The sequence below is a fragment of the Apostichopus japonicus genome, chromosome 20 (genome assembly GCF_037975245.1).
Source record: "Apostichopus japonicus isolate 1M-3 chromosome 20, ASM3797524v1, whole genome shotgun sequence".
Taxonomy (NCBI): domain Eukaryota; kingdom Metazoa; phylum Echinodermata; class Holothuroidea; order Aspidochirotida; family Stichopodidae; genus Apostichopus; species Apostichopus japonicus.
In genome coordinates, this window is record NC_092580.1 from 27327813 (window position 1) to 27342676 (window position 14864).

The 14864-nt window shown below is 40.0% G+C and overlaps 1 protein-coding gene across 1 annotated transcript in view; it reads right to left on the reverse strand.

Annotated features, from left to right (window-relative positions):
• LOC139962158 (pre-rRNA-processing protein TSR1 homolog) overlaps positions 1 to 10956 on the reverse strand; it is a 20855-nt gene extending 9899 nt beyond the window's left edge. The window contains exons 1-12 of the mRNA XM_071962116.1: positions 10747 to 10956; positions 9684 to 9754; positions 8957 to 9043; positions 8307 to 8422; positions 6941 to 7133; positions 6225 to 6295; positions 5045 to 5201; positions 4117 to 4299; positions 3004 to 3163; positions 2050 to 2267; positions 1369 to 1436; positions 364 to 456 (exon numbers count right to left, since the gene is read on the reverse strand). Coding sequence (XP_071818217.1) covers positions 364 to 456; positions 1369 to 1436; positions 2050 to 2267; positions 3004 to 3163; positions 4117 to 4299; positions 5045 to 5201; positions 6225 to 6295; positions 6941 to 7133; positions 8307 to 8422; positions 8957 to 9043; positions 9684 to 9754; positions 10747 to 10855 — 1526 coding nt within the window. The 5' untranslated portion in view covers positions 10856 to 10956. The remainder of the gene's footprint in view (positions 1 to 363; positions 457 to 1368; positions 1437 to 2049; positions 2268 to 3003; positions 3164 to 4116; positions 4300 to 5044; positions 5202 to 6224; positions 6296 to 6940; positions 7134 to 8306; positions 8423 to 8956; positions 9044 to 9683; positions 9755 to 10746) is intronic.
• Between the last annotated feature and the right edge of the window lie 3908 nt (positions 10957 to 14864).

Below are 14864 nucleotides of genomic sequence, written 5' to 3' on the forward strand. Positions count from 1 at the left end.
TGTATTCTGTGTGTGTTTTTGTCCCTTCTGTTACTGTTACTTGTCATTTAGCCATTGAAGAAGATCCTGCTAGGATCGAAACGTCAGGCCAACTTACTTTTCCACATTCTCCTACACAGGCTATCTAGTGGATAAGCAGTTTGCTAACAGTTTTATTTACGGATAATTTTATGCAACAGTTAATATCAACCAAAACAAGCCTTTTTTTGAAAAGAGCATCTTGTTACATTCAAAATCACATCAGAATTGATATTTGATTGAATAATATGATCGTATCGTTCAGACTTTGGCTGAAAGGAACGGAGATTGTTTCATTTTCGATAAAAGTCCCGCTCTACAGGAGCTGAATGTTTCGTGACCTACCTGGCAAATCTGGTCTTGGCCAGAACATCCATTGGAGTGTCAACTTCATCTGGAAAAGCCTCATTCTCCCTCTCTTCTCTGTATTTCTTCAACCTGTCCGAAAAACGATATAATGAAAATATGGAAATCATAAAATAAAAGGAAATTGAGTAGATAATGAAGTTAAAGTTCATGCTCCAATAAGAAGATATTCACAATTGTTCTTTCTATTTTACCCTGATTGTTTAGATTTTGAGCAACCAATGTTTGGTTCTCTCCCCCCCCACTCCCCTGCCTTCCACCCCATTCCTCCCTCCCACCCCCTCCCTCCCTCCCACCCCCTCCCTCCCTCCCACCCCCTCCCTCCCACCCCTCCCTCCCTCCCTCCCTCCCACCCCCTCCCTCCCACCCCCTCCCTCCCACCCCCTCTCCTAGCTATGAGTGAAAAGAATCCATTCTATAAGATTATTCAATCATGTCAAATAACTTTCAAAATGTTACAAGAGACATAATGACCCCAAACAGGTTTGTCCCTGCACCAATCAATCGTTGCATACTCTCTCTAATTGATTACCAACACTTGATTACCTCTGTACAAGGTTGATCAATAGTTAAAATGTTTACGAAGGTTTATCTTGTTATCTTGCAAGCTTTTTTTATATCTGGTTATCTTGCAACCCTTTTTTTTTTCTCTTGCATCGGTGTTGCTGTTCGTTCCTGTGTTTTGGTGCATATTTTACCCTGAAAATTGATCTAATAAACTCTATAACTGAGAGCTTCATACAAAGCATTACATTTCATGATAATTTCAGAAGATTCTTAGTCAGAAGATTCTACTGACAAGACCAAGTGTCGTCTCCTTCCACAGCAGAACGTTTCATCTACTATTCTTCTCATTGATCCCACTCATGTCGAGGAATATTACAAAGGATTTGCCCCCCCCCACTTCCCCTGCCCCTCCCCCGACCCTCTCCCCACTGTTTGTGCTCTGCTTCTTATATTAAAATCTTGATGATTGAGACTCACATTTCAAGTTCAGTCTCTTCATCGAAGTGAACGTCATAGTTAGCTTTGATCTCGCTCGTGATGCTCATCTACAAACAGACAAAACAAATCGGTAGCAATTAGTTGATTCTATATTTTACTATTTCCAAAAATAAAAATCTTTTTCTTTCTACACATTCTTTTCAGAATGGGATTAGTAGATGGTTATAATAAGTATGTTACGTATACATCAATTTTATCTCAGAAATGAATGTATAAAAAAATATACATATATATATCTGCAATCGTATGTCCCCCTCCCTCCTCTTCCTCCCTCCTCCTTCCTCCCTCCCCCTTCCTCCCTTCCCCTTCCTCCCTCCCCCTTCCTCCCTCCCCCTCCACCATTAAAAATGATAGTGTTCTTGTAATCACTTCAGTGGACACAACAAGAGACAATTCATTTCTCAAACCTGCTAAGGTGAAACCTCATGCCAAGCACATATGAAGCTCAACAAAGCTTTGCTTTTGGAGTTAAACATCTTTACAAACTGTGACCTCCATTAAACTTGTGTGACAGTTTCAACAACTGAATTAAACAGACTTTATGAACTGACTCATTACACCTTCATTTATCTTGATGCTGTACTTGTAAGACCCAACAAAAAAATGTTCTACTCCGATCATTACCTATTACTTCAAATTCCAATATATAAGAACACAAACCGTTTCCATGTTGTCAGTTTTGGCCACACTAGCAGTTTCGTCGTCATCTGTGTCGACATCTTGAGCAGCCATTTCATCATCATCGTCATCATCGTCATCATCATCATCCTCATCGCCGCTGCCCTCCTCCTGGTCGCTCTCAATGATCCACATAGCTTGGTAGTCAGAGGTACCTTTCGGAACCTTCTTAACTACCGACTCCTTCTCTTTATTGGATGCTGAGTTGAAAACAAACGAAGAGATACGACCGTGTCAGGTGAAACGATCGGTCTACTTAATCAGAAAGGATAAAATACACTCGGGCTGATATACTCCAACTTTGGTAGAGATTGCTCGTCTGTGTCCACACGGTATCAGTCCTCATGCAAGATTTAAGAAATGCAGTCTGGCGGGGAAACCTTGTTGTTTGTATTTAAATTTTGGGTCGTATCTATCGCTTTCTTTGCTGTGTTTGCTACAGATATAAGAACACCGCCACAAAGAACGATTGCAGAAAACATTGTAGGACTTTTGACGTCCGCATGTAACCAAAATGCAATGAACTTGGGGGCAAAAAAATCTCTTATTTGCAGTTATTAATAGTTTTGGATACAACTTTGTTAAACTTCACTGACGTCAGAACTGAAACTTGATAGAACAAATTCCTACATTTAGGAGTGTTAGCTCAGTGGTTAACGCTGGTGGCTTTCAATCATAAGGTCCCGAGTTCGAGTCACTCCAAGATTAATGTATGTCGTCCAGTTACAGAGTTGTTGACAATTGATAATTCATAATCATGGACGTTAAATATGAATCTAAGAGACTGACTTCGGTCAGCTTGCGGCTTTGATAAGCCAATGAGGCTTCTTTTCGGGTTCCTGCTTGCAGGAGGATCTCAAATACATACATACACACATACATACACGCACCCACACACGCACATACATCTTTAAATAGTACATATCACATACTAACCATCTGCTGCCTCCAGTTCCTCCTGTGTCGGCCATGTTTGTTCTCCTTCCATCGGATCTACAACAGCCTCCGTCTCCAGCGACTCTTGACGAGAAGCATCCACCTTCTCCAGAACTGTTATGTCCTCCTCCATCTGAAGAGAGACAGCATCTCCCTCCTCCTAAGATGAGACAACGAGACAGAGAATAATCAAGAGGTTGCGAGAATATACAATATTTGCAATTGTTATCTAATGTCATATAATATATGTTTCGTTACTGGAAAAAAAAGAAACAACTACCTGAGCTTGTGGTTGAACAGGTAATCGTCCATGATGTAGCTGGTTTTTTTACCGTTAATCGCAGTTTATGTGAAGTTTTGGTGTCATCAATACCAAACATTCAATAAGGATCTCCTAAACTCTCTTATGGTATATTATGTAGACAAAAACAAGTAACAAATATGTGGGATATTGGATGGGTTTTCCCAGACATGTTGTTTTCTACTTTCTTTTCTGTCAGACATAGGCATCCAAGCAAATCCCCCCCCCCCAAAAAAAAAAAACTATGTCCACAAGTTAAAGTATTTCTAAAAACAAATTGTGATAAAAGAAAGTGGAAAAACTTTCTTGAAGTCGATTTGACCATCTAGCTACTTCAATTTGATTACAGAAAGGTAAATAGTTCATAGCAACATTCTGTTATACACTGTAAACCATTCTGATCTTAAATTGAGAATTGAGCTTTTGTCAGAACTTCTGCAACTATATCACACAAATCGTAATTTCATGAGATCACACAATAAATTACTTCTGTGTGAAAATCGTTCTCAAATCGATCATGGGGCAAAAGAGCTTTTGCTGCTGCTGCCCCTTGTCTGTGGAACAGCCTTCCAGAACATGTAAAACACAGTCCATCTCTTGCTTCTTTTAAACGCTCTCTCAAGACTCATCTGATGAAAACTGTTTAATTACTGTTTAATCACTGTTTGTGTCACTGTGCCATGATTGTCTTTTTTGACGGATACCAGCGCATTATAAATGTCCATTTATTATTATTATCACTTAGTAGTCCTCACATCCCACAAATGGACAACTCAGAGGTGCAGTGAGAAGACAGATTGTAGAAATCTCACCATTATTGTGGCTTCTTTTTTGGCAGTTTTGGTTTTAGTGTGCTGTAGCAGAGGGCAAAGGTCAGGAGAGGCATCTATTTGCTGCATCTGAAAGTCACCGAGACCTGTCAGGTGGACAAGACCATTGACTGAGAGGGGAGGTCCTCTTAGAAACCCAGTCACCTTCAAAGTTCCCACAGATTCCTACAAGAGAGCAAAAAAAATTATAAATAAATTCCTTATTAAAGGGATAAACGGTAAAGACGATACAGTAATTAGATAGAAGGATCAAGGGGATCAGACCTTTGCAACTAATTATCCTTTAAACATATTACAGAAATTAATAAATCCAATAATTTACTCAGAATTTAAACTTCATATTACAACATGCTACATCCCATGAAAACATACTATTCTTTAAGCTCATGAAGTCCGTATTAACAGAATAAAACATATTACTATAAATGAACATTGATAAATTACATCTCAGCATTGCCACATTCTTAGGCTATATATAAAGTCTGATCAGAAATAATTCATCAAAATAAATTGATGACTTAAACTTTTACATTTACTCAGTCTGTACCATGTCAGCTACCAACTTGGTGTGTTATTTATCTCACCCCTCATCCAAAGACCTTTACCCTATCAAATGACAACCTTGCAAAGCACACACAAACTGATGACTTCAGGAAAATTGTGTATAATCCATCAAACTAGAAGCTACTCTGTATGGGACATTTTTCAAAATCTATTTTGGTTTCATTCACCTTCAAACTGTACCCAAATTTTTTACTTTTTTTTTTGTTTTTTTTTGTTGCTTCTTTGGTACCATCTGGATGGTCTGTGTGCTTGATTGTTTTTCACCCAGTCACATTGTTCAACCTTCAGTGGTTGATTAATGGATAATTTATCAATCTCTATATGAAACCATCTGTTTAATACTTACACTGTCTTCATGAGGGACAAACTCGGACCTCTCCACCAGCATGTGAGGTCTAGGTTCCCTCCACTTAAGGGGTTTAATCTTCTGATGACAGATATGTCGTAGCAGGTTCTGGGCCTCCTGGTCGCTGTCACAGGAGAAAAACTTACTGTCTGGAAACCTGGTTGGAGAAAATGGCAAGAGTGACGAGAATGTCCCGGATGTGAATGTATCTCGATGTACCAAACACGCAACCCGAAAGAGACTGGCGTTGCTTATGTAATTGCCAGCAAAATACTGGCTAACCCATTATCCTATAGGCTGCTTAACATACAGGCACAAAGACAGTTCATTGAAAGTACTATGCATTTCATGGTTCGAAATACAAGAACATTTAAGGTTATATAGCGAGGAGACCAACTAGTGGCTTAGCAACACTGACTACAAACTGTAAGATGGCTTGTAAACCAGGGGTGGGCAACTTACGGCCCGCGGGCCACATGCGGCCCGCCAGTGAATTTTTTGCGGCCTGTGAGATGTCTCAAGAAAAAGAAAAAAAAAATCAATCTATTTTACATAATCACAAAAAATGAGCTAGCTGCTTAGGATTTATCGGCACTAATGATGCTGTCAGGTAGGCCTATTATCCCCATTAATTATCAACTGTACTATATTGACATTATGTTTTTGTGAATACAGATTAAGTACACACACCTATTGCTTGAAAGGTTTGAAATCAACAGCAGGTTCTCTGGTTTGGTGCAGCCCAATCAATTTTTCACTCCTTATATCTGGCCCATTCATCCAAAAAGGTTGCTCACCCCTGTTGTAACTTACAAAGTTTCAGAGCCATTGTCATTCTCAATATGAGTCCAAATGTTGTACTTCTGTTTGAGCCGTACATGGTGTGGGGTGGGGGTGGGGGAGGGAGGGTGATGGGGGCATAGCCCAGCAGTATGAGGTGGTCATAGGGGTGAGGTGGGACAGTTAAAGTTGAAGGACACTACAGCACTGCCAATAGCGCTAACCGCATGTAAAGAGGCTGCATCATACAAGCGAGAGTCCCAAGGAAAACTTGGCCATATAATTAGACAAGGAGGTGTGGTGGTAATTGTTTCTGGTCAACAACAAAAATCACCATGACCTGACTTAATTTGGAGGATGAAAATGAAGGAGAGAAGAATTGAATCATTCTAGCACTAACCTCCTCTCAACTGCTTTATTGAGCGCTTTCCGAATTTCATTTCTCTTCTTGGCTGGGACATCAGCTAATCCCTTGAAAATGAACAAAATTGAGAACAAATGTAACTTGTGTGGTCACCACCAAACTTTTTCAAACAGTTCTGAATTCCATCACATTACATCCCATATTATTTTATGTATATCTTAAGTAGTATCGTCTGTGCTACACAAAGTCGTAACTTACAGGGAGAACATTAACGTCGTAACTGTTTTCGCGAGTAAACCTCGGGCAATTGAACGAGAGAGAGCTAGTGCTCCGCAGTCAATCCCAGTTATCTGTATTGTTCTACTTAACTACTGATATCCCAGCTACACAATAAGAAGCAGGAGTGCATTACCTGTTTTATAACTGTTGTTGTAGGTAAACCTTGGGCAAATAGTGACAAGAGAGATAGTATCACCCAGTCACCCCCCTCCCCACCCCTCCCCTCATCTATATTACACTGCTTAAATAGTTATGTACCAGCTACACAAAGAGTTGTAGCTATAAGAAGCAGGAGTGCATTACCTGTTTTATAACTGTTGCTGTAGGTAAACCTTGGGCAAATAGAGACAAGAGAGATAGTAGCACCCAGTCACCCCCCTCCCCTCTCCTCCTTTATATGTATTTTACTGCCTCAATACTAATGTACCAGCTACACAAATAGTTGTAGCTTTCAGTACCAGGCAGCACATTACCTGTGTTGTAATTGTTGTGGTAGGCAACCCTTGGGCAAATAGACAAGACAGACACAGCTCTCCCCAGTCATCCCAGGCTTCGGTCGGCGGCATCAAACCCAAGACAGAATCGGCTACTTTAGCCGTATCTAAAATGGCCGATAGGTTTGCGGGTGGTAACACAAACGTAAATCTCTGCTTAAATTTAGTCACACTGGTGGGAAAAGAGGTAAAAGGAAATTGCAAAATGTAGTCATTTATTTTAAAATCAAAATCCCTCCTTTCACTACAGTGTATCCGTATGTCCAGAATCTGCAAAACGTAGAAAAGAAAACTGTGATACTAAACAGGAAACGACAGAAAATCAAGTCGAACCATACTTTTAGATAACTAGACCTCATACAAAAAAAAAGGAGTGAGTAGTATAGATAAATCATACCTTAAAGAAAATTCATTATTCATACTCTTATTCATGTATCACATCGTATCTCCATCATTTGAATCTGTAGATAAACTAACTGCATCCCTATTAAACGGACCTTCCACACTCTTTTGTGGTACTTAACTGAATATATTAGAAACACTATCATGTTACATGATATACACAAAATATACTGTCCTAAAGTGCCACACAATATACACAAAATAAACTGTCCTAAAGTGTCACACAATATACACAAAATATACTGTCCTAAAGTGTCACACGATATACACAAAATATACTGTCCTAAAGTGTCACACGATATACACAAAATAAACTGTCCTAAAGTGTCACACAATATACACAAAATATACTGTCCTAAAGTGTCACACGATATACACAAAATAAACTGTCCTAAAGTGTCACACAATATACACAAAATGTACTGTCCTAAAGTGTCACACAATCTACACAAAATATACTGTCTTAAAGTGTCACACAATATACACAAAATATACTGTCCTAAAGTGTCACACAATCTACACAAAATATACTGTCCTAAAGTGCCACACAATATACACAAAATAAACTGTCCTAAAGTGTCACACAATATACACAAAATATACTGTCCTAAAGTGTCACATGATATACACAAAATAAACTGTCCTAAAGTGTCACACAATATACACAAAATGTACTGTCCTAAAGTGTCACACAATCTACACAAAATATACTGTCTTAAAGTGTCACACAATATACACAAAATATACTGTCCTAAAGTGTCACACAATCTACACAAAATATACTGTCCTAAAGTGTCACACAATCTACACAAAATATACTGTCCTAAAGTGTCACACAATATACACAAAATATACTGTCCTAAAAGTGTCCTTGATCCATTTCTATTGTATGTTACTTAACAAGTTTCCTATTGTGTATGCCAGTCACATGGATAAGTCTTACCTGACATTAAATATCCCATCTTTACTTCCCTCATGAAGTTGGTTTTCGTCCTCACATCCAATCAATTTCTGGAGGACCTTCTGTGCATCGAGTTCAGTGTGAAGGCTCACCACAAGCTGAAGAAGACAAGATACCAATCGTCGTCATTAATAAATTAAGTAAAACCTCACTCGTCCAATCCACTCAATGTTACATTCACCTACAGTGCACTTTGAGCAAGTAGCTTTCGGTATGCACTACTTGAATAAATCCATCAAGTTGTATTCTACCATCACGGATGATTTTATTGATCGTCAGTGTGCTTCTTCTATAGTCGAGGATTCCGATCACCCTCTCTTTGATTTTTACATGAAACCACGTAGATTTTACACAATCCCATGTATGCTGACAGAATGGTTTAGGCGATCATTTTTACCTTGAAGTACTAAGACTTTGAATTGTATGATACATAGATAACTTTTTTTAACCTATTTTTGAGATGCTCTAGTCCATTTTATTATAATGTCATTTTATGATGAATATCAATAAATTTTACTATACTTTACTTTACACTTGAAAGGGATTCTTTCAGTGGGGTACCTTCAAGATCTACAGAGAGCTGTAAAAGGGTTCATTATACTCAAGAAGTGTTTGAAATAAAGCTGATTTACCACTAAATGGGGGGCAGTGTCCTTCCCTCCAATGCTCCTCTTGTGGGTCAGCAGCTCTTCTCTATGTTTCTTTCTCCTTTGAATAGCCTAAGGATGAGAGTGGACAGAAACTTGACATTAATTCTAGATCAGTGTCCACCAAATGGACTGTTGCACATGTACACCAAACAATCAAATGATATGCTACTTGGTTTTCATCATATTTATATCAGTTACAACTTACAACACATGAACTCAACATGCCCTGTAAATGCACATACAGAGGTCTCCTATGCTCTGGAGTAACTTTTGATCAAGAGATCAATTACAAAGATGTTCAATCTCTGCATGAACTGAAGTCTCCAAGTACACCAGGGGCTTGATCCAGACATAAACTGAGGGAAAGCCAAAAACAATCTTCTAATAACCAGTTTCTGTTCTACCATGTAACTGTAATCTTGAGTGACAATAGAAAAAAGAGGAGGGGGGCGGGGAGGGAAGAAGATCCACAATAGCCTATGTTCTTTCCCGACTGTCACTTTCCTTAGGACAATATATAAAAAATGTAACACAACTTTGCATTTCAGTGGATATAGTCAGTCAAAAATGTTCCTATCATAGATACTAACATGAATTCCCTAGTCATCTCACTACCCCCCCCTCTCTCTCTCTCTCTCTCCCTCCCTTCGAATCTCTACTCACACACCTCTGCCTCTTTTAAAGTCACATGGATGCCTTTAATTAATACCTGGTTTCTCCTGTCTGCTTTCTTTTGTTGTTTTCTCATGTGCTTTGATAAGATTTTCACATTTGCTCTGCCTGTGAGGGAAACAAGGTATTCAAATAACATGCATCTCTCAACATTAAGGGCACTAATGTAAAGTTCCTACAAATTACTTTATTAAACATTTTTGAATGCAGACAGAGTAAAATGTTTCTTAAGATCTAACTTCCATAACAAGCTTCAGTCTGTGCAATATATGTAAAGAATAATATTTAATGCAGCAGGTAAAACACAAAAAAGTTACATTAATTGCTTCCTTACTGATTTATTCAAATGGTACCAAGCCAGGCCACTGTAACTGTACATCACTAAGTTACAAAATCGTTGGCAACTTATAGCCTTGACAAATTATCAATCACTTTAGCTTGATATATGAAAGTTTGCTACTTGCCCTAAAGTTATTGCATTCTGGTTTTATGATATTCTCCATAGAATGCGCACTTGACTAGGTAACTTAGCTTGAGTCGTACCAGCATGTCTAACTTTATGTGTATTGTTGACTCATACTGTGTGAACAACGACCTCAGTTGGAACAAAATCTAGGCCACAAATGAAATTCAAAGTACATAGGGCCTAGGCCTTCTAGCCTAGCTATGGCCTAACTATATCTGAAACAATTTATGTGAACCCTGGTCATAGTTAATGACTGCTACTATGTAGTGTTGAGTTTGTGTTAAGTGTAGCCAAAAGTAACCCTTAATTTGCTACAATACCATCAATTCAGCCTAGGCTGAAGTAATAAAAGGCAACAATTTGTGACATAAAAATGCTAGAAGTACTGTGGTCTAGACTGTGAACAGCAGAATAACAATAACGTTAGGCCTAAAGCATTATCAATATCATTTCAATACGAGTATGTTAATACATGGAATTACGATTGACTTTTCCCACATACCATTACCAGCTACATGCGAGGCCTCACTTAGGCCGGGTTATTAATACAGCATACAATAGCAGTGATACCTAACTAGCCTAGGCCTATGTTTAATGTAGGCCTCAGTTAGGCTAAGCTTTATGGTAAGTTCACCTTTCATAACATTGTCAATTTGTCCTTTACTTCGATGTCTTCCTGTCTTGTGAGATTTGTTCTTTTGCTTGAGCGGACCAGCTCTATGAGTCTCCTGCCCAAGAACCATTTTGAATTCTAAGCTGACGTTAGTACGCTTACAAAGTTGTGCAATGCACGTACGTAAACGAAAATCCGGCTCTCACAAGTCACAGTTGTCAGAAACATGTGTACTGTGATTGCGTAATCATCGAGAGGGCGCATTGCCGATTTGGTTTTTCAGTGATGGACATAGAATATGGTCGAAGGACTACCGTAGACCCCAAATGTATACAATAATTTCGTACTGTTAGCGTTTCATACACCCTTTTGACCTTTTGACTTAGACTACATTGCACAACTTATTGCCTATAATGTTTCATGGTGTAACTTTGTAGATTTGATCTGGCTGATAAACTATAAGCAGCTCATTTAAGAAGGTATTCTGAATCGGTTTGTTGTCGTTTCAATGAAAACTAGCAACAAGTCATATCATACACTTAACCAAGGGCGTAGGAACCGGGGGGGCTGGGGGGCGCAAGCCCCCCAGTGAAAAATATGGGGGGGGGGGCGGAAGTATCATTCCGCCCCCCCGCTCCGCAAGTCAGAAAACCCCTTTTTCATTTCCAAATGAGAAAAAAATCTCATTTGGAGCACCAAATTGCATTTAAGGCCAGGTGAAAATGCAAAATTCTTTACAAAATGGAGTGGGAGTTGAAGTGTGCTATATTGCACCAAATTGCATCTGAGGCCACCTGGAAATGCAAAAATAATTCCAAAGGGGAGGGGGACACCCCCTCCCCTTAGACCCCTCCCCCAGGCCGGCCATCAGTCTTCATCCCCCCACTCAAAAGTACCTTCCTACGCCACTGCACTTAACAAAGTTAATGGCAAAAATTATTATTTAAAGCGACCACCCTTTCATACTTTCTATATTTCACTCAATTTTCATTCAACTTTTCGTTCATTTGTTACTAATTAAAGATGCTACTCATATCTGTGTCCGCCAGAGAATTCTGGTAGAAAAGTTAAAGGTAACAAACATGGCTTTTATTTTTCAAGAAGCAAAAAACCTGTATATAGGTGAATGTGTACAAGGTATAGAAGGTGAATTAAACTTGTTTGAAATTTTTCTCTGATTTCGTTTCTGGTCTGCCTTTGAATGGGAGTAGATAGCTTTTCTGAGGTAGGGGTGAGGGGGGGGTGTCGAAACCAGTGGGATCAATCGAGGATGACGTCACATGGGAAGCAGATGACGTCACACTACAACACATTCCTCGCTGTTATCAATACCCAGATATTGTTACTGTCATTAAGAGCCTCTGTCACATCAACAGTATTTCGTGAGACATTGGGAAGATGTTGACAGTACTAAAGATATTCCGACTTACCTTTTTCTTCTTACACGTGGAGTGATTTTCATCATGGTTATTTTTTTCATTAGAGGCATGAAAAGTGGAGTGGAGGGGGGGGGGGTATATTTTGTGTTACGTTGACCACAGCTCAAAAGTGGATGAACATGTCACCCACCGATTCTACGACCAAATGTGCCTCTAGTCTTGTTCAAGACCCTGGTATTCTGCTGTTACTCTGCAAGTTACAATTAATATGAGTGCGTCCTCGCATCCTCTTTCGAAAATCTGTCAAAACTGTTTTTTAAGGCTAATTCCCCTGACAGGCAGATTTGTGGCAGGGCGCCCTCAGTTAGTGTTATAATTCGACGGTATTTTTATATATAGAACGAATCTCTTGACCAAGACTAATGTGCAGGTGCGTATCCAGGGGGGCGTTGGGGGCGCGCGCCCCCCGGGTAGGAAAAAGAGAAGAGAAAAAAAGAAAAAAGAGGGGAAGAAAGAGGAGGAGGAGAGGAAGGAAGGGAAAAGAAAAAGAAGAAAGAGAGAATAAGGAGAAAAAGAAGGAGTAAAAGCAAAACGCGAAGACACCGGGAAGAGAAAGAAGAACAGTGACATCATTACAGCGCTGAAGGGTAGCCAGTGACGGATCAATGATTTCGTAAAAGTGTGACTCACCCTACCCCTTACACCGACAACTCCATTTTTTGACGTTTCCATTTTCCTCTCTCACTAATGATCTATATATATATACTATATATGGTCTATCATAACGCGTGTGTAGAATTGTGCTATGAAACCAACTGTGGCTGGTCTCGAACTCGACCGTGTCGTCGGGGAACATGACGCATTTTGGGATGGGGCGACCGCCCGCCCGCCCCCCCCCCCATTCAGCATTTTTTTAAATGATATCGCAAAGTAATTTCAAAATAGAAAGTGCTTAGAGGCAACTTACAAGGCCTGGGAAGTGTCATTTCCAGCAATCTGGGAGACATTTTCGGCCAAAATTTGCTTGTACGCTTCGCGCCAACCTATGGTGGTGCTACGCTTAGATAATTTGCCTACAGGCTTCGCCCCTCCCTTGGCAAATTCCTCGCTACGCGCCTGTTTGAATTTGTTACGCAAACAGCAGATATCACATCATATCAGTGAGCATGAAAATGGCGTTCCAGGATGAAAAGCCTCAAAACTGTCCGACTTGCCTGAAAAAATAACCAAAAATTTTCGCCGTGTTCATGTCAATATCATATAAGCAAGCATCGGTTATTACATCGCATGCCATCATGTACCGTACGGTCCGTTCAAATTGCGCAGTATACCGCGGGATGCTAATGTAAACAACGACATGTCTCATGTAGATGTATAAAAAGCATGGAGGTCCAATTATGTCAAAACTCTCTTTTACATTAGTAATGGCGAATTAGGGCCTGCACCCCCGCCGCGCAGTGGCGGAGCGTCCATATGGTCAGGGGGCGGATGCCCCCCCCCCCCCCTGACGGACTCAAATGGACTGCTGGCGCCTTTTTCAGCTCTTTACCACTTTTTACTTATTCTAGATTATTGACTTTTTTATTGCGCTCTCATCTACTTATTGACATTTGTCACATTTTGTTCGTGTAATTTGGCGATGACACCTTATTCTTCGTTTATCTGCAAATTAGCCAGGCCCGGAAAGGGTCATTTCCGGCGATCTAGGGAGTATCTTTACTGAAAAATTTTCTGTACGCTACGCGCCAACCAGTGGTGGCGCTCCGCTTAGATAGTGTCGAAAGCGCCCCTTCAGACCATTCTCGCCACTCCTGACCAATACCCCTAGCTCCGCCACTGCCGCCGCGCCTCCTACGCCTATGTGTGTAGTGTTCGGTTTCGGAAATATCTGCTATTTTTTCATTTCCTTCAACCAAGTTTTATAATAGCCGTTAAAACAGGTTTTAACATTTGTACACCAATGTGTCTGAATTTTCGAAAATTTCTGACCAACATTCTACATCACACTTCCCTCTACTCGTGCAATTTTGACCGGTCTGTTAGGGGTTGAAGAAAGTTTTTTCTATATTGGTTGTCCATAGATGAAATTTTGTACAACATTATGGGTATGTTTTGAAGTGAGTTTATTACGAGAAATGTGAATTTTCAAATTCTGAACAAATATGGGGATTAAAACCTTGAAAAGTGGGGCTGACGGGTATTGTGGGCCGCGACGTAGAATCACCTACAAAGCAAAGACCCACAGGAGATGCGATCAGGTCGAACATGATGTGTGCCGGGTTGACAATCTTCAAAAAGGTTATGGATGGAAAAAAAAAACTATTAGGAAATACTTGGTTCTCAGGCAAAAAGTGTACATCTGGTTGGTCATTTCAAGCCCGAGAAGTGCCGTTTCCGGTGATCTGGGGGGTTTCAAAACAAGAAATTTTCTTGTACGCTGCGCGCCAACCGATGGTGGCGCTCCGCTTAGATAGTAATTCGCGCCCCCCGGGTTTGAAAATCCTGGATACGCGCCTGATGTGCCTCTGCATGCGATCCTTGAATATGTTCTAAGCGGAGTCTTGCTCACAATTCTGTTGTATACATTAGCATTAAAGTGCCGTTAAGGTTAAGTTGCCATCGAAATGTTATGAGAGGTTCACCTAGGTATACGCTAATAACGTTCTGCAAAATGTTGAATTTGCAACTTGACAATAGTTTTGAAAAATTGATGATATTTTTGTCCGATTAAATTGAGCATCATTGCTTCTACACATACCA